The sequence below is a fragment of the Xyrauchen texanus genome, chromosome 34 (genome assembly GCF_025860055.1).
Source record: "Xyrauchen texanus isolate HMW12.3.18 chromosome 34, RBS_HiC_50CHRs, whole genome shotgun sequence".
Taxonomy (NCBI): Eukaryota; Metazoa; Chordata; class Actinopteri; order Cypriniformes; family Catostomidae; genus Xyrauchen; species Xyrauchen texanus.
Genome location: NC_068309.1, coordinates 18,308,542 through 18,332,639, shown reverse-complemented (window position 1 = coordinate 18,332,639; position 24,098 = coordinate 18,308,542). Strand labels below are relative to the sequence as shown.

At 37.1% G+C, this 24,098-nt stretch overlaps 1 protein-coding gene across 3 annotated transcripts in view; it reads left to right on the top strand.

Annotated features, from left to right (window-relative positions):
* Positions 1-24,098, top strand: part of myo5b (myosin VB) — a 92,594-nt gene that overhangs the window by 44,485 nt on the left and 24,011 nt on the right. For all 3 annotated transcript variants that reach the window (XM_052104034.1, XM_052104037.1, XM_052104035.1), the window contains exons 4-17: positions 1,004-1,148; positions 3,271-3,427; positions 7,257-7,400; positions 7,513-7,594; positions 8,107-8,214; positions 8,338-8,447; positions 10,210-10,475; positions 11,174-11,255; positions 12,177-12,317; positions 12,607-12,729; positions 14,564-14,647; positions 20,869-20,997; positions 21,142-21,239; positions 23,459-23,545. In XM_052104034.1, coding sequence (XP_051959994.1) covers positions 1,004-1,148; positions 3,271-3,427; positions 7,257-7,400; positions 7,513-7,594; positions 8,107-8,214; positions 8,338-8,447; positions 10,210-10,475; positions 11,174-11,255; positions 12,177-12,317; positions 12,607-12,729; positions 14,564-14,647; positions 20,869-20,997; positions 21,142-21,239; positions 23,459-23,545 — 1,756 coding nt within the window. The remainder of the gene's footprint in view (positions 1-1,003; positions 1,149-3,270; positions 3,428-7,256; positions 7,401-7,512; positions 7,595-8,106; positions 8,215-8,337; positions 8,448-10,209; positions 10,476-11,173; positions 11,256-12,176; positions 12,318-12,606; positions 12,730-14,563; positions 14,648-20,868; positions 20,998-21,141; positions 21,240-23,458; positions 23,546-24,098) is intronic.

Genomic DNA, 24,098 nt, shown 5'->3' with positions numbered 1-24,098 from the left:
CAATGAGGGTTGATATTATTGACGTGTTGCCTTATTTGATTTGGGCTCTGTCTTGCATGAGTTGATTAATTATATGGTTTGAATCGAAAGTGAATAATTACATTTTGGACTGTTCATCAAGACTGTATGTCTTCAGAAGACTTGGAATATTTGGGTGCCTTTTTAAGCTTTAAATTGAGGCACTATCAATTGGTCAGTGATTCTTTAAAATATATAATTTCCTGCATAGGAAAGAAAGTCATATGGATTTGTAACAACTTGAGGGAGAAAAAAATTACAGAATTTAAACTTTGACATTTTTTTTTTCTCTTCTTGTTTTTCTTTTTTTTTTTTGTTAATGTGTGATACATTGTCTTGCGTTGCTTGGTGTGACAAAACTCAGTGACTGAAGTAAACCTGATACTTTAGCTGAGAGTCACACAGAAATATGGATCATTGATCATTGATCATCATATTATTATATGATTTAATCCTTTCATAGTTCATTTGAATTCCCTATTTCAGAGTACCTTCCTGCATTCCCTGGGCAAATTTAAATAATTTTAAAAAGGCTTTCACTGAAGAGTGTTATAAACACTTGCTAACTCATTTTACATTTGTCAGTAGAGGTGAGTGGTATTATCAATATATTATATAATATTTGTTCAAATACAACTCAAAAATGGTTTATATATTCAAAATCAAGTAATATTGCATATTTATCAAGTGTATAGTAATTAAAATGTATGGAACGTCACCTCATTTATTTATTTTAATGTTATGGATACAAAACAAGAAGATAAGATTATTCATTAGGGACATACATTTGTGTTTTCTTGGTGGTTCCTATGGCATTTCTGGGTGGTTGCTTGGGTATTCTGGGAGGTTACTAGGTGTTTGTTTACTGACCCAAGGCATAAGAGCCCACAACAAAGTCTCTATAATAGTTTTGTTTGTTAAAATACCCAACTTTAAATTGAGCATTAGTCTTTAAGTTGTAAACTTGTGATTCTCTTCTTCTCAGGAATTGTTCTGGTTGCTATCAACCCTTACGAGCAGCTACAGATCTATGGAGAAGAAGTCATCAATGCATACAGTGGGCAGAACATGGGGGACATGGACCCTCATATTTTTGCTGTGGCAGAGGAAGCTTACAAACAGATGGCCAGGTATGGGCTCATTATTTAGCCCTTTCATCCCTTTGGGTAGACTGAATGACTGTTGTACTTTCCTGTTAATAAGACAAGCTTTTATTCCAGATTTATTTGGAGAGAATTGAGAATCTTTGTCTTTGAGATGACAATTTTTTATGGTAAATGGTGTCCCCCATATTTGTTGCTACTTTTTCCTCTCTTTCCAGAGGGTTTGCAGCAGGTTACACTGATATCACTTACCACTTTATTAGTAAATTATGGTCCTAATAAAGTGTCAGACATGGTCTTCTGCAATTGTAGTCCATCTGCCTCAAGATGTTGATCATTCTGAGATGCTGAGTTAACGTAGCCTTTCTGTCAGCTCAAACCAGTCTGGCCATTCTCCATTGACCTCTCTCATCAATAAGGCATTTTCGTCCACATATCTGCCGCTCACTGGATGTTTTTGCAGCATTCTGAGTAAACCCTAGAGACTTTTGTGTGTAAAAAATCTCAGGAGATCAGCAGTTACAGAAATACTCAAACCTGGCACCAACAATCATGCCACGGTATAAATCACTGAGATCACATTTTTCCCCATTCTGATGGTTGATGTGAATATTAAATGAAGCTTAATTGAAACCTGTATCGAAATGTTTGTATGCATTTTAATGCTGCCACACAATTGGATGATTAGAAAATCACATTAATAAGTAGGTGTAGGTGTTCCTAATAAAGTGCTCATTGAGTGTATGTTTGAGTGTATATTTTAGTGAAACTCTGATGTGTATCTTTAACTACACTTGTTATGTGCAAAAACAGTCATTAATTACATTTATTTAAGTTTTATAGCATATACATTTTAATATTTAACATTGCATTAAAAAGCATGCATCACACAGTTCTTTACTCTTTTTTTGAGTATGACATCAATCTGATCTGGTTAACATCAATCTATTTGAGCTGATTCACTGAGGACGTCAGTTGTCTGACCGATTCATTTCATGATACAGACTGATTGATTTAAAAAAATAAAAATTCTCCTGAATAGTGATGCAAAAACACTACTGTTTTATTAATCCTCAGGAAGTTGTTATCATCATCAGGTGAATGTTTGAGCTACACATTGTTTTATAACAAAGAGCGAAGTTTCAGTGCAATAATAGATTCCCACTGCTTGTAAACAGGAAATTTCATCATATGCTTTGAAATCTGTGAGTAATGTGAAAGTTCAAGTCTGGCTTAATAATGGATTGAGTGGGCGGTTAATCACAGTGTATGCAACTTAATTCCCCTTGCCTTTTGTGTTACATGTTTTTTTGTTGCTTGAAACAAAAGACAAAGCCATTTTCACATCAGGTTTAAGCTCAAGTTAAACTTCCCACGCTGTGGCACCATGACTTGTGTAATGATCAAGACCCAAAATAAGCTGAAAGCATAGGGAAGAAATAGTGAGAGGCACAACATAGTCTCAAGGAGGATATCTAAGCATATGTGGTATTTGATTGATTATTTAGTTCAGGTTTGACACATGCCAGTTAGAATGAATGGAGATGTCAATTAGTAAAGAGTGTCAAAAGTGGCCCTTTGCTCAGTTTTGTTTTTTCTTGAGGAAGCTCTTCAGGGAAGTGTTCATGTGGTGCATATGGGCTATTTGTTGAGGGTGACTGGAGGCTGAATGTGTTGATGTGTTATGATCGGAGATGTCAGACCATTATTCAGACTTGATTATGACAAAAATCATAATTTCCCTTGAAATTGCTTGAGATTGTAATCATCTTTATTATTATGCTTAACGGATTTACATTAAAATACTTATTTTTTGGTAGACAACAGCATGCCATAATTCCTTATGTACACATCCAAAACAAATGTATTTTTTTTTTTCACACAAGTAAATCAAGACTAAATGATCACAATGGCTCTTTTTGCAGCATGAATGACAAAACTGTTATTCAAAGCGAGCAACACAACGGTACTATAATGCTCCCATTACATTATAATCACTGAAGCTATTACTGAAAGTTTCACACGACTGATTGAACTTTATTTGAAATGTATTCTATGATGGACAAAAAATAAATTCTGTATTTATCATATAGAGCAGTGCAGATGTTCATTACTATTTCTGTATATTAACCTAATCTTTCTTTCACAGAGATGAGAAGAACCAGTCGATAATCGTGAGCGGAGAGTCTGGAGCTGGTAAAACCGTTTCTGCAAAGTACGCCATGCGCTTCTTCGCCACAGTAGGGGGTTCAGCCAACGACACCAACGTCGAAGAGAAAGTACTTGCCTCCAGCCCCATTATGGAGGTATGAATCATTTGTGAAAATGAGACTCCAAAATCTGTGCAGTGTCTTGGCGTAATGATTACAAAGCATTGATTAAAGGACAAAACATACTTCACATAAGCACATGAATACAGTTGCTTCTAGCTTCGCAAACTATATTTGGTGTGTAGTTGCATTCCAAAATGTGTCATTTTTCAGTTCATAACACAACGCAAACGTGCATTGCATTCTCAGTGTTGCCAGGGAGTAGGGTTTTATGATTTGGATAAAAAGTCATATTGCGATTTTAACTGAGATATAATTAATAAAAAAACTATTAAGTGATTCCTCATGACTATAATTTGATAATGCATTGCCCTGCTAATAAAAAGACTCTTTGAGGGTTCACACTTGAGTCCTCTCAAAAAGAACTAAACTCATAACTATTTCACTTCAGCCACAAGCAAAGAAATAAATAAAACAGTGCAACAAAGAGAGGGAAAAAAAACAATTCTCCTATTCATATTTACATTGTACCTGTCCAATATATACCTGTTTTTGTCCAATTTATGATAGGGGCTCAGCCTACTATTTATTATCATAATTTTTTGGAACCCTGTCAAATTGAATATTATATTATTTTAATATTATTATATTATATTTATTATAATAATTATTATTATTAGCATTATCATACAATAGTAATATTATTATTTTTTACAATATATTTCTGTAATAAAATCTTAACTTGCACACGGCATTGCTTTGTTAAACCAAAGAGTTCTAAAACATCAAGCATTTATTTTATGCGGACAACTGCAGAAAGATTTTCTATGTGTAGCTCATTGCTGTATATCGTGCTCCTCATTTTAACATCTCCTCTGTCTAAAAATACCAGAGCCATGGGGCTTTTTTTTGGGGACTTGTAGCAGTCAAACATTTTTGGATTAACTACATTTTATGCCAATTATGCTTTATGTCACACTCAGCTAATATGAACTTGGAGCACATCTGAGCATGAGAGTTGTGGAGCACAGAACTACGCTGAAAACACTGTAAACACTATAGAGCAGCGCACATACTGTTAACTTTGAAGTGAGCAGACTATCGCAATTTCGATTTAATTTAATTTAATTGTGCAGCTCTAGTACTGAGGTTTGTTACGTTCACAGTAATGCAAGAACGCTCAATATGTAGGTTCAACCAGACCAAATGTTTACAATACTTGAGCCAAGCGCTCACCTCTGCAAACATACAGTAATGGCCAAAAATACTGGCACCCATGGTAAATATGAGCAAAAAAGGCTGTGAAAAAATCTGCATTGTTTATTCTTTTGATCTTTAATATTTTTTTTTACAAAAATCAAATCTTTAATTGAATTAGAACAATTGAATTCATTATTAAATACATATTTTTCTCCAAAACATGTTGGTCACAATTATTGGCACCCCTAGATATTCTTATGAGTAAAATATATCTGAAGTATATTCCCCTTCATATTTTACATTTGTTTAGTGCACCTGGGTGACTAGAAATACCCATTTCCACCATCAGCGCAATGAATAATATGTTCCAATCAACTGGAGATCTCAAGAATTGGCCTGGAAAAGGATGTGTGTCTATATTGTCTCCATGCACAGTGAGGAGGATGGTTCAAGTGGCCAAAGAATCTCCAAGGAACACAGCTGAAGAATTGCACTAATTGCATTAGTTGGGTCTTGGGCTCAGAAAATCTAAAATAAAAAAATCAGACATCACCCACATAACCAAAAGTTGTTTGGGAGGGTCTCTGCTCTCATCTAAAAACAAATTCAAGCATCTTCAGTTTGCCAGACACTACTGGAACTTCAAATGCGGCAGGGTTCTATGGTCAGATAAAAAAAAGAGCTTTTTGGCAGCAAACACAAGAGATGGTTTTGGCGCTGACAGAGATGAAGAAGTACCCAATGCCCACGGTTAAATGTGGTGCTGCATCTTGAATGTTGTGGGACAGTCCTGGGCATCTTGTTCGGATACATGGCATCACAGACTCTATCAAATACAAAATGATAAAAAAAAATCAAAACCTGATTGCCTCTGCCAGAAAGCTTACAATGGGCCCTGGTTGGATCTTCCAGCAGGACAACTGTCCAAAACAAACATCAAAATCAACATAAAAATGGTTCACTGGCCACAAAATCAACGTCCTGCCATGGCCATCCAAGTCCCCTGACCTGAACCCCATAGATAACCTGTGGGGTGAACTGAAGAGGAGAGTCCGCCAGTGTGGACCTCTGAATTTGAAGGATCTGTAGAGATTCTGTATGGACGATTCCTTGCCAGGTATTCTCCAACATCATTAGGCATTATAAAAGAAGACTCTTATCTTATCTAAGACTCATATGGCAAATGCATTTTGGAGAAAAATATTTATTTAATAATGAGATATTTCCCCCATTTTAATTGTTTTACTTTTTTACTTTGATTTTTGTAAATATTTTGAATGAAAGGATAAACAATGCAGATTTTTTTTTATTTTTATATTTACCATGGGTACCAATATTTTTTTGCCACTACCAGGACTGGACTGGTAATATGGCATACCGCGCATTTTCTTGGTGGGCCGACGTTCTTTGGGGCCAATCGGGAGCGGACTGGCCATCGGGAGAACCGAGCGGGCCGGTGGGTCACTGTGAAACGTGCCGAATGGGCAGCATTATACAAAAATGAGCCACCACGTTATGCAGAATGGACCACAAAACGCCATTGCGATATGCAGAAAACGACAGCGAACACCCCACCCCCACCCCCCCTTTACAACTATTGGCTCATCCCTCACCCCCAGTTTGGCCAGTTGCCATGCCAGTCCATTTGGCCAATTTCTCTTGCCAGTCCAGCCCTGGCCACTACTGTACTTTCATAAAATGTTTCTGGTCTAAAACCACATTTTCTGTCACTTAAAATTTTTGGCCAAATATGATAATTTGATTACGGTCAATATTACTTTGAACAACACATGCATAATTGCTATTTTTTAACATAAAAATTAAGCATATTTTTATTACGTTTTGAGTTTTTATGTTATTTAATATTGTTATGAGTTATTGTAGTAATGGCAACTAAAGGATAAACAGGGTAACCACTTAATCATTTAGTTATTACTAACATAAAATGAGCATTTTTACTTTTTGTTTCGGTTTTCGGCCCTGTTTGTCCTGAAATGTTTGGTTTCGGCCAAGAATTTTCATTTTTGAGCATCAGTAATTGCTAAAATAACTGTGTAGATCTAAAAAAGTTGTACTACCAAGTATTGCCATCATGTTTGCAGCATCTTTGGCTGTAAAGGTGCCCTCGCTTAACAATCTCATTACAGCACTGACACACTTGTGAAATTAAACTCAAGGATCACCAGGCCTGTTTGAACTGATAAGAGCACAGCAATCGCATACCCTTCAGGAAGATAATCTGTGTGCCAAAGAGAGTGGCCAAATCTCAGTCAATTTAGAGATATCATTACAGTGGAAATGAGCACTAGCGTTAGAAGGGCCTCTTAGGACACAGAGAGAGAAAGAAAGAGAGAGATAGGCAGATTATCCTACAGTGATGCTACAGATGACACAAAGCATCTTAACTCAGACAAACAAATGACCTGAAATTACTTATTGCAAGGGATGCAACAATATAGATTTTACACATCCTCAAACACATTATATGTTTCTCTTTTGAATAGAGTGGAGCAACAATGATTTTCACTCTCTGTTTAAAGTATTCTGTAATGATTACTCTCCAACCCCATTCCAGGTTTCTCCCACTCTGCACTGCTCACATACTATGATTTGATCATTTGGTCTTTCAAGTAAAATAAATGTATAATAAACATTCTTTGTGCAGGCCATTGGAAATGCAAAAACCACCCGTAATGACAACAGCAGCCGCTTTGGGAAATACATCCAGATTGGTTTTGATAAGAGATTTCACATCATTGGTGCCAACATGCGAACATATCTTCTTGAGAAGTCTAGAGTAGTATTTCAGGTGTGTATTGTGTAACTTTAAGCTTTAATTGCTGCTTTTGTACAAGCCTGTAAGTTCATCAGTTGACTTTATAAAGTGGTTTTCCCTATGCTGAAAATCGTAATTTCTTTAGGCTGAGGAAGAGAGGAACTACCATATTTTCTACCAGCTCTGTGCATCATCATCTCTTGCAGAATTTACAGATCTTGTCTTGAGTAAGTGTCCCAGTAACCCACTGTTTAGTTTCAAGTCAACATGAAGTCAGAATTGACCATATTTACTTTCTTAACACATGTTCCTTGTGTTATTGTACAAGATTCATCAGTGCACAATATTTAAAAGAACAAACTGTTTGTAATCTTTAATCAGATTGTAATAACTGCCTTTTCGACTGCTTAGGACTTGTTTTAGGCTACTGTTGTAGGTAATATAGCCTTTCTAAAATCTTCTCAATAGTTTGCGAAGTAATTTAATGCTGATTAAGGTAAAGGTAATAAAGGTGATGGCAATCAATTTAACCAATCCATTACCAATGGATAAAATAAAGACCCCAACCTAAATTCTTTCTCACTCTGGAATACGTCATATTACAGAAGTAAAATGGGTTGCAAATGCCAATTCAAGTTGACTTTAATACCTGTATTTCTATAGTCCTACTATTGTTATTGTGCTAGTGACATTCTAAAGTCTTACTCATGAAAGCTGTTTGTTCACCCTCATGTTTTAGCCAGCGCAGAAGACTTCACCTACACTTCTCTTGGTGAAAACATATTCATTGAGGGAGTGAATGATGCAGAAGACCTTGTGAAGACAAGAGAGGCTCTCACGCTGATTGGTGAGAATTAAAATAATTAACATCAAATTCATCCAGTTAAATGAATTAAGACCAACAATATAGCAAAACCAGAGTGCATGTCTTGCATACATATTTAACATAGTGACTTTGTGTATTGTACAGGTGTGAAAGAGGTTCATCAATTGAGCATCTTTAAGATTATTGCCTCCATCTTGCACCTGGGTAACGTGGAGATTGTGTCAGAGAGAGATGGAGAAACCTGCCATATCAATGTTAGTGCGCAGCAAATAACATGCCCTGTTTATACCATGTTATTTGTTTTATAGTGTCAGCCTCAGATGGCACACCGACATAACATTATTGGACCATTGATTCATATTGCACACAAAAGATTTTTTTCAAAAGCACATGCTCTAATCTAATTCGCTGACTGCTTTACAATTTCCACGAGTCCGAATACACAGGTTTTTATGAATCCACTTTAAAACAAATTCATGCTTGTTTGATGCCACTTTGCTTTGTTTGAGACACTTAGTTGCAAGTAAATGTGATCTTCAAGTGTAACATTAGTTAATGCATTAGCTATCATGAACAAACAATTATCAATATAATGTTTACAGCATTTATTTATCTTTGTTAATGATAGTTTATAAAAATACTGGAGATGTCAGAATTAACACATTAATGTATGCGATTAAAAAAGTAAAAAAAAAAAAATTAAATCTTAATCGTGATTACAGCATAAACAAGCATAAACCTTGGTTGGGAGGACGGAAACTTTGTAATGTGTCTGCCAGAGTCATTCAAATTTTATCCCCATTTTATCCATATTAATTTCCTTAGATGTTTATATAACAATACTTAACAAATCTTTGGGAAGTACCATAAACAATTAAAGGTAGTGTTCCCCCAAAAATGAAAATTCTCTTATAATTTATTCACCCTCATGCCATCCCTTGACTTTCTTTCTTCTGCTGAACTCAAAGATTTTTATAAGAATACCTCAGCTCTGTAATTCCATACAATGCACGTCATCATGGTACAAAACCTTGAAGCTTCAAAAAGCATACTTAAGTAGCATCCTTTTTTACTGTAAATCTTGATATCAGCAGTCTCATTGGCATTCTTTCCTGTAGATTGCAATTACAAGATTTATATTGAAAAAGGAGTTACATTTTGGTCTGTTCTCATCCAAAACCAATTAGATTTCGTCAGAAGACATTAATTAAACCACTTAAGGATTACTTTGTTACCTTTATGTGCATTTTAGAGCTTCAAAGCTTTGGACCCTATTGACACGTGTTGTATGGACCTACAGAGCTGAGATATTTCTACAATATCTTTGTTTGTGTTCAGCAGAAGAAAGAAAGTCAAACACATCTGGGATGGCATAAAGGGGAGTAAATAATAAGAGAATTGTCTTTTTTTTTTTTGAGCGAGAGGTTTTAAATTGATTATTTTTGCAATGGGATTTGTGGCAGAGCTCATTTCATGACCACCGGTGGGAAAAGCAATGGTATAGAAAATAACAGAAATTTGAGGTTTAATGTTTGTAAATGTTACATAATGTTTTATGTTGTAAAAGTGTTCCAACATATAAAAAATGTATTCTAAATACTTTGTAGATATTTTCTAGAGAATTATTTTTCCTTTGGGATTTGGTCAAAAGAGGGTCTTCAAAGGTTCTACTTCTCAGTATTTTAGTTAGTAAATTTAACTAAGATTAATAAATGCTGTACAAGAGTTGTTCATTGTTCGTTCATGTTAACTTATCTAACTTACATGTATATGTTAACAATTGGAACCTTATTGTAAAGTGTTCCCTCTTCAAGCACAACAATAGGTATCTGATTTAATATGTACTTGTCCATAAACAGCATATGAGGTTCAAAAGTCTGTTACTTGTGAAAATGCATTTTTCTAATTCTAATTTTCTAATACATGTTTTTTCATTACAAATTTTATTGTTGGCATAATATGGTGAGTGAAAAAATTGAATAAAAAAATAATACCAACCTGTTTTTTGTCCTGCAGAGGGATGACACTCACCTGCAGCATTTCTGTCGGCTACTGGGTATCGAGCAGGAGCAGATGGAGCACTGGCTCTGCCGCAGGAAGCTGGTGACCACTTCCGAGACTTATGTGAAGAACATGGCATATGCCCAGGCAGTCAATGCCCGAGATGCCCTTGCCAAACACATCTATGCCCACCTCTTTGACTGGATCGTAGAGCATATTAATAAGGCCCTGCACACCTCCACCAAACAACACTCATTTATCGGCGTGCTGGATATCTACGGGTGGGTAGTTGAAGCAAAACGTTTCCAATTACTTTTTTTTTTTTTTTTTTTTTTACAAAGATTTTTGGTTTAAAATTATCGGAATGTACAAGGGAGAAAACAAAATCTTAATTTTTCCTAATTTTAATTACACTGTGAAAGAGGTTGCCATATCCATATTATGCTAACACACATTTGGTGTGAGTTAAATGCCATAGAGAGGGATTCTTCCATAAACATTAAGATGAAAAGTGACGTGAAAAATTCACAGAATCAGATTAGATTAGAGGAGTCACAGTGTGATGTCCTGCCCAGATTAGTCCTCCTCACTGAAAAGGTGTAATATCAGAGCACATGATGTGGAGTTTAATATCTGTTGTGCTCCTTTTTGTGCATTCTTTCATAGGACCAATCGTGTGCCTCTGTGGAACATTGCAAATCCCCTCTCCAGCTTCCTGTCATGTGCTTGTATTTTGACCTTCCCTTAGCAGAAAACTCATTAACTTTATAGAGTCAGCTTTTGCCTGTGAGAGCCTTTCTGACTTAGGGACTAATTACATCCTCTCAGCAGGGGAAAGTATTGATTAGCACTAGAATAAATAAGCAGATGCCAAGCTAGATGATGCAGAGAAAAGCATGGAAAATTTTCAGGTTGTTTTCAGGCAAATGTGGAGGATTTGGGACACTGGTGCAATTATTATGTCATTATCTCTCAACAGATTTGAAACATTCGAGATCAACAGCTTTGAGCAATTCTGTATTAACTATGCCAATGAGAAACTACAGCAGCAGTTCAACTCGGTCAGTAATGTTGTATCACATTCATATGCTTAATAGTGTAATTTATTAGTTTTGAGATTCTTGGCTGTATTTAGTCTCAGATTTGAAGACCCCATAAAATCACTTGACGAGTGCAGTTTTCTTTCCTCTTTTGATGTATTTCATACTGATATAGAAGGTTGGGGTGGGACATGTCAAAGGGCAAAAAGGGTTTAGTTATGTCACAGCCGTGAACCATGATTTGCTACTTGCTATTGCTCAGTATTCTTACACAGTTTTGTTTAAGCGATAATTTTTGTCTTTTAAATTTCGTAATTCACACTTTCTTTTCGTAATTTTTGTCCATTTTACTCTGACTAGTCTACAAAAATAACATATTTTAGTTGACAATAATGTATAAAATGACAAAAGTGTGTGTCAAACTGAAACAGTGTTATATTGCATTGTTAATATCTTGCGGTATATTTATTTTCTCGTAATTTTATTGTCAAGAGTGCTTTAAAAAATCTTTTAATTATTGTCATGATGTGTATTTGTCATTGATGAAATAGAAAAATCTTTGGCGAACATTTTTGTCAGAAATTTCGTAGATGAGATTAACTCTGCTAATGCTATTCAGTGTCAGGTAGTATTAGGAGGAGGAACATTTTCATTTTAGAGAGCATTTGATTGGACAAGAATGTATAGAGTGCAAGATGAGTCATAAATATTTTCAGCCCATTTTCGCAGAAAAGGAAGACTGTAAATACATTTGTAATAAATAAACAATGTTAATAAGCTAAAAGATAATCTTGTCAAATTGAAGACTACACTTGTTGATAGTCTCAAATGAAATAAATTAACCACAAAACTCTCCTTTTTATTTAATTGGGTCTTTAATATTTGATTCATTGATCATAATGTGAATAGCTCACCTTCAATACTTCATCTAATTCCCTTCAGCATGTGTTTAAACTGGAGCAAGAGGAGTATATGAAGGAGCAGATCCCCTGGACACTTATAGATTTTTATGATAACCAGCCATGCATTGACCTCATTGAAGCCAAGCTCGGCATCCTGGATCTTCTCGACGAGGAGTGTAAGGTAAGGATTGAGTAGAAGGAGAACAGTTGTTGAGAAGATGATAAAGAGAATTTGAAAGGCATGTTGTGTAAATAGCTCCCACAACAGAGCATCTCATTTAGTTTTAAACACCTCTTCAGAATGAAAGAATTATTTATTTACTCCTTCCAGTCTGGCAATAAAGTTCTTTGATGTTTTTGAGAATAAGCAACTTCAAAAGCATGAATTTTCTGTTTCTGCTACAGGTAACCCAAATAAAGGAGCTGGTATTTTCAGTCCTCTAGATTTCAAACATTTTTGTCTCCCACAGGTGCCCAAAGGAACCGATCAGAACTGGGCGCAAAAGCTGTACAGCCAGCACACACGCAGCGAGCAATTTGAGAAGCCCAGAATGTCCAACCGCTCCTTCATTGTGGTCCACTTTGCAGATAGGGTGAGTTCAGCATAGTTTAAGCAGGTAAAGGCTGTAAGGCTCAGGATGTTCTGTTTTGTCTACATAGCTGATGTGATATTAAAGGAAAGTTCCAGGTTCAATACATGTTGAGCGCAATCGACAACATTCGTGGAATAATGTTGAGTACCACAAAAAAAATGTATTTCGACTCGTTTCTCCTTTCTGTCACATGTAGTTGTAAATGTAATTTAAATCATAATTTTAACCTTAATTTTAGGGTTTGTTGACATTACATTGTCATCGTAATGAATTAGTAAAATTGGCTATAACTTTACACAGAAAAGGGTTGCACATGATTTTATCACCCTAAAATCATGTTTACAAGACTATCCTGTATGTCTTGTGGCTAGAATTTTGTAACCGTGAGTATTTGTACATCCCAAAATTTTCCTCCATTCACTTCCATTATAAGTGCCAAACTGGAACCAAGAATTAGTTTTATTTTTTTTTAAGAAAAGGAGGAACGAGTCAATTTATTTTTGTGGTAATCAACATTATGCCTCAAATGATTTCAATCAAACTTAACTTGTTCTGAACCCGGAACATTCCTTTAAGATATCAGCCACCCTAGGATGTTTATTAGACCAGTCAAGTCCTTTTTAACTGTTTAAAACTCTTTTTACAATATCATCTGTGACAAATAATCTTTTCTATATGGCAGAGTGTCTGCAGAAATGTATTAAAATGTCATAAATGTAGGCTTAAAAAGCATAGAGACAAATATTAAATGTCAAACTTGATATTCGTCAATCTTCGTAGATTATTATAATTTTTTTGCTGCCCATGATAATCAATATTAAATTCTTGATTGTGCAATACACTGTGCTGCATAAAAAAAGTCTTCATAAATGTACCATTTTGTGGTAAACGCACCAATTCATATTCTGTACTGGAGTGTAAAGTCTATATACTGAATTTTTTCACACTGATTTTTATTTGCTTTTCTTTTTTTTCTTTTTTGTTTTTCATTTACTGTAAAGGTCTTAAAATGTCGTAATTTTAATTCCCTTAATCACACAGATACCATGATATGAAAAGTACTGTACATAATCGCATTCTTAGTCATTAATGGGAGGAATTAATGCTAGGGTTGCATTATATGACAAAACCTGCACAGTAAGTACTAGCAACTCCTAGGCTACACCCAACAAGGCTTTATGAGTTATTGCTTTACTGCAGAAGCAAGTATGCTCATTATAATTCAAAAGGTCTAAAGTTAAAATTGCAAAACTTCACAATTAGATCAGAAATAATACTTGCATAACATGACTTCAATACTTTTGTGGAAATTAGGACATTGTGTGCTTGTGTTAGAAGGCTATGTTACACAGTTTGTCCGGAGGCGATTTCTAACAGAGTTTTTTAGGAAAAGGTTTTTTTTTAAGAAAAGGTTTTTTTAAAGAAGTTTCTTCATATATGGGCTCCCCAGTGAACGTGCAAAATGATTGACTGATTGAAAGCTCCTCAAAGTCTTCTGATTGGCATTTCATAAAAAAATGCTTACAGCACATTTAATCTTAATTGCTGTATTTAAATTGTATCATTATATAACATGTACATTAGCATTATATTGGCCTTTGGGTACCCTGCTCTCTACTAATCGGGAATGGCCATATTGGGTGACCACAGCGAAAACAACCACCAATACAAAGATGATTGCAACAAAAATAAATAATTCTGGTCCATGCTGAACTTGCTGTTGTTGAAGTTTTATGCTTCTCATGTGTAATCTCAAAAAAGATGTAACTTGTGATTTTCAGTGTGGTGTTGATATTTAAGTTTCACTCCTGTGATCTGATGTCATCCCTTGCAGGTTGAGTATCTTTGTGATGGCTTCCTGGAGAAGAACAGGGACACTGTCTATGAGGAGCAGATAAACATCCTCAAGGCCAGCCAGGTGAGCTCTTGTTACTGGTTAAGAAAGAATTAAACAATGGTTTAATTTAATTGGTAATTTTATCATTTAAATGATGCATCAACAAACTATAACTATTAGCTCACCTCACACAAATTGCACACCTTGTATTTGAATATCTTAATTTCAAGATCATTAATTTACCATTTTATTACTGTATTAGTTAACAATGTTCAGGTAAGGCGGCATACACACCCGTACACTAATTTTTTAATCAATCCTCAAATAAACAAAATGTTCACAGTAAACATACTGGGGGAAAAATTTCACTGTTTTCCACCTTAATCTGACTGTATTACCACAACACTCAAGTCTTACTCCTGTTACAAACCAATACAAAATGATTGGACCACCTGATTCCTATAAAGATTGTAAAAATCTGTATATAGAAGTAGAAAACATTATCACAAAATTGGTGTTCTATAGAGTAGGGATGGGCACGAGTACTCGAGTACTGTGAAGTGACAGTAATGATCTATCAAAACAATTAAGATCCATAATAATCATGCCTGATGGGACATTTCACAAAATTTGAAATTCAGAGACAACTATACATATACAGGTCAAAGGTCTAATTTTAAATTTTGAGACTGATTGTCATGATTTTCAGCAATACCTTGCAGTCTGTATCATCACAGCAACAAGATTCAAACATGGTGAACCTTGACTTTCTGTTTGGGGTAGAGACAGTGCTCAACATTCTAGAGAAGCACACGCACACACACCAGGAAAGTTCTTCCAAACAGCAAGATGGAGCACAGTTTAATGGAACAGAATGTAGAGTCTTAAAAACTATTTTCAACTTTACACAGTGTATTAAAAACATGATGGTTATGGCATATATGGTCAAGCCAACCATGGTTTGCAAATATATGGTTCAACTAGCTACGATGAAAACAGTGGTACACACTGATAATTGCAGCCAGTCTTCGCGTAATGACAAAATATTGCATTACATATTTATTATGCCATTGTTTTTATGCCATTGCATTATAACAACATAAATAATGAATATCTGAGACACTTGAACAACAACGAGATGCAATCCAGCAGTTTAGACTTCTGTCTGGCCTACAGTATATGTACATATACATACATACAAAATTACCAAAATGCCCATCCCTACGGTTGAGTGAGACACTCTTTAAACACGCATTTCAGTTTAGTCATGTTTTCCAGGAAGGTGTTTATGACAACAGACAAATTAGCGCAGTCATGTTTCTTTAGCCCCTGAGCTGTTCCACACCCAGCCAAGCCTCTGTTTATATCTTGAAATCACACTTTTGCTCATGTTTTGGTGTCTGACCTGTTTAATCCTTAAATACATGGGTGTTTCACCAAACATTATTACATACCTTGGGTCTTTAGCAACATGGCACATACATTTACTGAGCATTTTATTTGGAACATTATGGTCCTAATAAAGTGACCGATGTGGTCTTCTGCTGTTGTAGCCCATCCGCCTCAAGTTTCTACGTGTTGTGCATTCTGAGATGCTATTCTGCTCACTACAATTGTACAGAGTGGTTATGTGAGTTACCGTAGCCTTTGTGTCAGCTCGAACCAGTCTGGCCATTCTCAATTGACCTCTCTCATCAGCAAGGCATTTCCACCGACAGAAATGCCACTCACTAGATTTTTTTGGTTTTTTTTGGCACCATTCTGAATAAATTCTAGAGACTGTTGTGTTTTAAAGTCACAGTAGATCTGCAGTTACATAAATTCTCAAACCAGTTCGTTTGGCACCAACAATCATGCCACAGTCAAAATCACTGAGATCGTCTAGGTTACGTATGTTACCTCTGTTCCCTGATGGAGGGAATGAGACGTTGTGTCAAAGAAGCGACACTAGGGGTATCGCTTGAGCTATATATATATATATATATATATATATATATATATATATATATATATATACCTCTGATCTATGAAAAAAGGCCAATGACAAGTTGGCGGACAGAATTTGCATGTCCCGCCCCCAGACATACGGGTATAAAGGCGGGGAAATGCGTCTGTTTCATTCAGGATTTTTCTGAGGAGCTGGAAATGGTCCAGCCACAACAGTGGCTCGGCTCAGCGACGTGGCCGGGAGGACACAACATCTCGTTCCCACCATCAGAGAATGGAGGTTACATATGTAACCTAGACATTCCCCCGTCTGTCGCTCACTTCGATGTTATGTCGAAGAAGCAACACTAGGGGTCCAATTTAAATCACGCCATGCGCTGAGCCGTGTACGTGTACTGCTGACACAGGAGTGGGCAGGTACTTGACGTGCCAAAAAGACCAGCTGTATCAAACTGCACGTACCCTTCCCCAATGCCCCATAAAGTCGTCGGAATCCTTATAGTTACCCTAGACAGGGGAACAAGGTGACGCTTGCCAACCTGGGAATGGGCCGAGCCTAGCCGGGCCTCTTTTCTCTCTATGTTTCTCGCATAGAGCAAAATGGCTGGGGCCCTTACACGCATCGTGGGAAGGGGGTCTTACCCAGTTTCCTATTCTTTCAGGGGGGAAAGACCCTGCGGAGACCACACCCGCCCAGAGAATGAGAGGTAAAAGTGGGGAAATACACCACATGGGCTTTTAGGTGGGCTTTTAGGTCACATGTGGAAGTGGCACGGTGGTAGATCCCGCATCTTCGGAGGGAGGAGTTGCTACAGACACAGCAACCGGGGGGCAGCGGGAACTGCCAAAGGGATATGCGGGTCCACTTATAAGGAGACTGTACCACGGAAAATACACACAGGCGGAATGTCTATGTAGGAGCCCTAACCTGTGGAGCACCTATTCCAGTACAGGGTAGATTTGAGTACCCGCAGTGGATTGGGTCGGTGAATTCCTCCACCGAATTGTGGACCCACAGGGCTATGGAGGAGTCATCCAGGGAGCCGAGTGTGTGAGTGTGAACATGTCAGACATCTGTGCGTCAGCCTCAGCCTGGGCGTGCTGGCCCGAAAGCGGCCCAGACGAGTCATCCGCGTCAGCTGCCGGACCGCTCTTTGATGCAGCGGCAAGCTCATCCAGCTCGGGGGGCCCTAGAGGATAGGCAGGCTGGCTGTGATGTGAGCCGCTGTTGCCTCGAGCCCGGACGGAAGTCAACAAGCGTGCCGGGGGGGGGGGGGACATACCCGGCAAAACCGAGCCCGCTGCAACCCCCAGATTGCCTCCATCGCCAGCCGCGTCGTCCTCAATCCTGTGGGAAGAAGGAGCGACCGGGGGGCGGCTGGAGTGGCGTTCCTTCGGTTGAAAGCAGTGACCGCAACGTTGCCATGGTCATGTTCTCGCAGTGAGAATTTCCCCGCCTTTATACCGTATGCAAATTCTGTCCGCCAAATTCTCATTGGCCTTTTTTCATAGATCAGAGGTATATTCGGCGCTCAAGAGAGACCCATAGCGTCGCTTCTTCAACACAAGGTCGAAGTGAGCGTCAGACGGGGAACACATTTTTACCCCATTTTGATGGTTGATATGAACATTAACTGAAGCTCCTGTATATGCATGATATTATGCATCACGCTGCTGTCACACAATTGGCTGATTAGATAATTGCATGAATAAGTAGGTGTATAGGTGTTAATAATAAAGTGTTCATTGAGTGAATATCTATCACAAATGGATCTACAAAATGCCAAGATAGTGTAACATTTTCAAGACAATAAGAAAATAATATATTCTCTTATATTTTGATGTTTTATTTCTTATATATCTGTGATGATACAACAAATAATGGAACTGGGTTCATAACTTCCACTTCCACAAATTTTATGAGACACAACTGGCTGTAAAACACATATTGATCTAAACATAACACATAAATTACAGATATGCATTTTCTAAAGCAATAATATACATTCTAAATATACATACAACTTTGAGTAGTACACCCAAATGTCAATTAGCCATATCACACTGTTCATTTGTTACACTTATGCTATTCATAAGAGTAAGTTTGAGGTAGCGAGCACAACTCCAATAACATAAAATATTCATAAAAATATTAAAGGGGGTGGAATGAGATCCTGAATCACTTAAGACTTGAGAATTTAAGGGTTAAGTGGTTAATTGACTAAGTTTGTTTTTCAGACCTTGTCCACACCTAGCATCCACTGTATCAGTCAAAAAGCTTGACTAACAAACAGCCAAATTCATCTTAAGTGCTGAGATTTAAAAGGATATCCATTGTCTGCGTCAACACTGAGCTCTCTTAGTGTTTTGTGTGAAGGTTTCTTGGCAAAAGCATCTGTAGGAATCTGAGATAAATTAATTTGCAGACAGCAGCAAATCAACTGTTACAAGCCAAAAATCTTCCCTGCAGCAGAGATCTGAAATGCTGTCAGGTTTAAAATTCAGAGACTGTCCCATATTTACTTTTGTATCTTTTCCCTAAAGGCTGTTTATAATGTTAGGTAAGGTTTCTTACACACACGAAAACTGTTGTAATTTGTTATTTAAATTTTGTAACATTTATCCCCCCTCTTAATCCTTGAAATTATCTGCAGATAATTTAATCAGATTTTAGGTTTAATCACAAAAGCATACTAAGGTGTCACTGCAAAAGACATTCAGTTTAAGCATCAGATAACAGTTTCAACACTGCAGTCTGGAGTTTCCTCAGGCTTTATTTAGATATTTATGTATTAATATATTTCAATAAGTATCTCCGTAGTATTGTTCAGGATTTTAGGCTTGTTCAGTGAGATGTTTTATTTACAAATGCAGAACAAAGTAACTGAATTCACTTCAGTCATTTCTAATGAGACTGTGTCTAATATAAAGATGGTATGTTGGAAATTGATTAATCTGGTTTAAAAGTGCCCTTCTTATGTACGTTTTTATATAAAATCGGTGAAGATTGATACATTTTGATCATGATACAACTCATCCATGCTGTGCACATTTCAGTTGTGTTTTGTAGCTGGTCCAGTAGCTCTGTTTATAAGTATCGTCCCATCAGGCTTTCCAGGGACAGCGGTGTAATGGTGTAATCCGGATTCTGTCTTAGACTCCCTACGCTTGGCAAGATGATGGTATTAGTAATGCATTGAAAAACACGGTGTGCCTGCCTTGCAGGGAGTAGATTTTAAATCTCTTCCAAAAGTGCTTTGATGTGCTGCTGGAGTTGAATATATGAATTATACACTGTTCTACTTAGAAAATTAAAAACTGGGAATCTTATGTAAGATGTAATACATCTGTGATGCCACTGAAAATTCACTGTGGTTCTTAAAGCAGGCAGCAGTAACAGTGCTGAAGGACATCTATTGATATTCTGTTGCTTACAAAATAACATTCTACTCTTTTGTTGAATTTTGTTTCCTAATGGGCACTTATGTTAGTCAAGCTTTCTTGCACAAAAAACAGACCTTATTTAGGATTACCTCACCTCTGCAGAACTATGCTGTTGGATCTTACGGCGCGTTACCAGCGGCTTTTATCTTCTCTGTACGCCTGTGTAGTCTACGGCCCTGGGCGAATCAACAGCACTTCTAAAAGAGCAATAACCTCTAAAAGATTATTTTCTCTAAAAGAGCATTACTCATTGGCGTTGAATGTCTTTGGTCGAACCAGAGGATGTCTCCATAGGACCTCCTCCTCAGTCACCAACCCGCCCCCTGCCAGGTACGCGGAGCAAGGTAAGTGCTTTGAGCCTTTCCTCAGCACAAATGCCTCGCAACCTCGCAAAGACGCAACCTCGCCTCCCGACGCATTACTACCTGCTCCCCCCACTGCAAAGCCCCACCGGGTACGTCAAATGCGGTCGTCCCCTTAGTGGCCCTCACTCGGAGCTTGGACGTGTGGCTTTCTCTCTCCAACCCGTCGCGCTGGCTGGCCAGGACTATCTGACTCGGCTACGCGATTAAGTTCACCAGGCGCCCACCCCGTTTTAGTGGCATCCCTCCATCAGGGAACAGGGGTTACAACAGTAACCTAGACGACTTCTATATGTACGTACAGTACAGTAAATAACCTCTTTTAGGATTGTTGAGCTTTCTCGATACAGTATGTTGTCTGTAACATTATTGTATTCGTTATTTTATCTAGCTGTATTCCCTACCAATTTGTTTGTTTCTTTTATTTATTTCTTGTTTCTGCATGAAGGTGAGTGGCACTGCCCAATATTTTGGACCATGTGTACTAACGCTAGGCCATGACTGAGATAAATCATATCACTTTTAACTCCATTTCTATTACTTGTTTAGTTCCAGTTGGTGGCGGATCTATTCCAGGATGGTAAAGAAGTTGCCAAGCCCTCCAAGATCAACGTCCGGGCCGCCAAGCCCATGCCAAAAGGCCACAACCGTGAGCACAGAAAAACTGTGGGCACCCAGGTGAGGCTTAGCACAGTACCCGAACCACCAAGCCCAAATTTAGACATCCATATGTGTGGATCAGCTGAATTCCTATTTATTTTAAAGAAAATTATTATATGAGCTTGTTGATACCACCATGTTTTTGGTTTCTCTCTTCCATAGTTCAGGAACTCTCTACATCTTCTGATGGAAACACTGAATGCGACCACTCCTCATTATGTGCGCTGCATTAAACCCAATGATGTAAAGGAAGCTTTTGTGTAAGTTTTGTGTGTTTGTCTGTGTTGTTGCTTGAAGCTGGTATTGTTCATCTATTACTACTTATCTAACGTTTCTTGGCCAGAAATAGAGTGGTAGTGTATGGCAAATTCATTTAAAGTTCCCTGAGAACATTAGAGTCATGCTGGTTTATTAGACATTTTATTTACTGGAACAATTATTGGATTGGAACAATTGTACCTTGTTTTATGAAATGCTGCCCGGAGACTGACTGGCTGAAATGTCTTCGCATTCCTGGGAGCGCCCACACTTAAAACTTTTCTGGCGGATAGTAAGGACCCACTTTAAAGACCAGCTGTGTCATAAACACTTCTGCATATCAAGTGCTATGTTTGAAGAAGGTCTGTCCTTTTGTCAGACCAGTTACATCAAGTAATCGCACATTCACAAACACTTTCTCATCCATTTACATTTATGCATTTGGCAGACGCTTTTCAAAAGTGACTTACAGAGCACTTATTACAGGGACAATCCCCCCGGAGTAACCAGGAGTTAAGTGCCATGCTCAAGGACACAATGGTGGTGGCTATGGGGATCGAACCAGTGACCTTCTGATTAACAGTTATGTGCTTTAGACCACTATGCCACCACCACTCCCTAACCAAACACTTGCAGGAATGGTCAAAACACGTCATCATATTACAAATAAAAAGTTCCAATCACCTTAATGTTCACATTTTAATTAATACAAAACTCTACAATATCCACCTCCTCCTAGTATTTAAAGTTGTAAGCAAAGTTTGTGAGTTTATTTGCATATCAAGCTTTTCCATTCAGGATTTCTTATGTGCAATTTAAAGATTTGCATAAAAATAGTTGGATTGAAACACAGCTACTGTTCCTAATACTGAAATATAAGCAAATGTTTCTTACAAAAAAGATGCCAATGCGTCTTATGCTGTTAACCATTGCATTTAGCAGATTGTTTACTGATCTAATAGGGTTCCAACAGAATTAAAAAAATTGTGGTTTCTCAGCCTGGAAAAGTCACGGAAAATAACAAAATCCGATAAAATCATAGAAAAATTATAGAATTTTGGTATGATTTTACAAAAAGACTTTGTTAAAATTAGTATATGAATAAGGAATCATGAACTTACAATGAATCTATTTTTTACAGCATTTATTCATCTTGGCTAATGTTAAACAAATGTACAATTGCTCATTTTTTGTTTATGTTAGTTCATAAGGAATTAACAAACAACTTGTTAACATGTGTTAATGTTAACATACGCTCACTGAGCACTTTATTTGGATCACTTAGATTACATTTTTCCTCATTCTGATGGTTTATGTGAACATTAACTGAAGCTTGTGATACGTATCTGCATGATTGTATGTATTGCACTGCTGCCACATGATTGGCTGATTAGATAATCAAATGAATAAGTAGGTGAACAGGTGTTCACCTCAGTGTGTGTACAACAATCAAACTAAATAATAAACCATTTAATATAAAATATATTGCAGCATTTGTTGAAATTATCATTAATCAAGATTAATAAGTGCTGTAAAAGTATTATTAGTTGTTATTTCATGTTAACTAATTTAGTTAACTTGTGGTAACAAATAAAATTGTATTGTAAATTGTTACCAAAATTTCTCCTGTGAAAATACATTTGCTTTTAGTTATGCTCAGCTCTAAAGTATTTAAATGGCTAGAAATTACTTTTTGGTATTGCAATCTCTGAGATTAAAATTTTTAGAAGTCATGGAGAAGTCAGAAAATGTATTCAGAAGGTGTGAGGAACCCTGTATACTAACTAAAATGTATATCTGTTAAAAAAAAATGTCTGGAAAAAAGGTCAGACTCTTGTTTGGTTCTGTTCTTGTCCTCTATTTAAATTCCTGAGGACAAGGGCCCCTTCAGGGATTCTTAATTGAGAGGGTTTTGTCAGTCACATGCTCTTAAGGTTATGAACAGGCAGTCACAGAGCTCTGAGTCAAACAGTCTCCGGTCCCCCTGTGAGGCTTCCCAATGCCTCTCTCACGGGAGATGTGCTCTATGCTTAAGAGAAAGCTCCGGTAGGTCTAGATAACATCTGATCTGATCTGATTTGCCTCCAGTGGTTCGAGATCCTAACTTTTTGTTCCCAGCAATATTGTGGAAATCTATTGATCAAATTTTCTTTGTGTAGTATTATTTGTTATTTTGCTTTTATAGGTAGTTATTCACTCTTGACCATCTTTCTTTCTCTAGATTCGATTCTAAAAGAGCTGTTCAACAACTACGAGCATGTGGAGTTCTGGAGACCATCCGTATCAGTGCTGCTGGATATCCATCCAGGTAATGGGTCTATACATTCCTCTAAAGGGCTCTTCAGAACCCCTAATATTAGAGGTGGCTCTGATTAGGCTTTGGTCTGTGAAACTGAAATGCAGTCTTTCCCATTGTCACGTCAATCTACGTGCCCATTTCTTTCTGTCGGACATGTATGAAAATCAACAATCAGATCTTTTTTGTTGATAATACATTCCTTCCCACGATTGTAATTCCTGCGTTAGTACATTTATGCTGCTTCTTTGTTGCATTATAAATGTCAGTGTAAATACGTAATGCTTCAGATATGGCTTCTCCGCATTCTTTGCAGTGTAAAGACTGGTAAAAATGATTAAAGAACTAATTTATGCGTTTACATGAATGACACTAAACTTATGATTAAGCTTAATACCCTGACAATGTGTAATGAAATGTAAATGTCTTAAACTGTGTTTAGGGAAAGGTCATAAATAGTTTAAGCAAAACCTGATCGATATGCACCTAGATTTTTGTGCATTACCATGATTTTGCTTAGCATGTAAATACTTTTATCGGTTTTCTGTTTCATTGTGTCTTACAT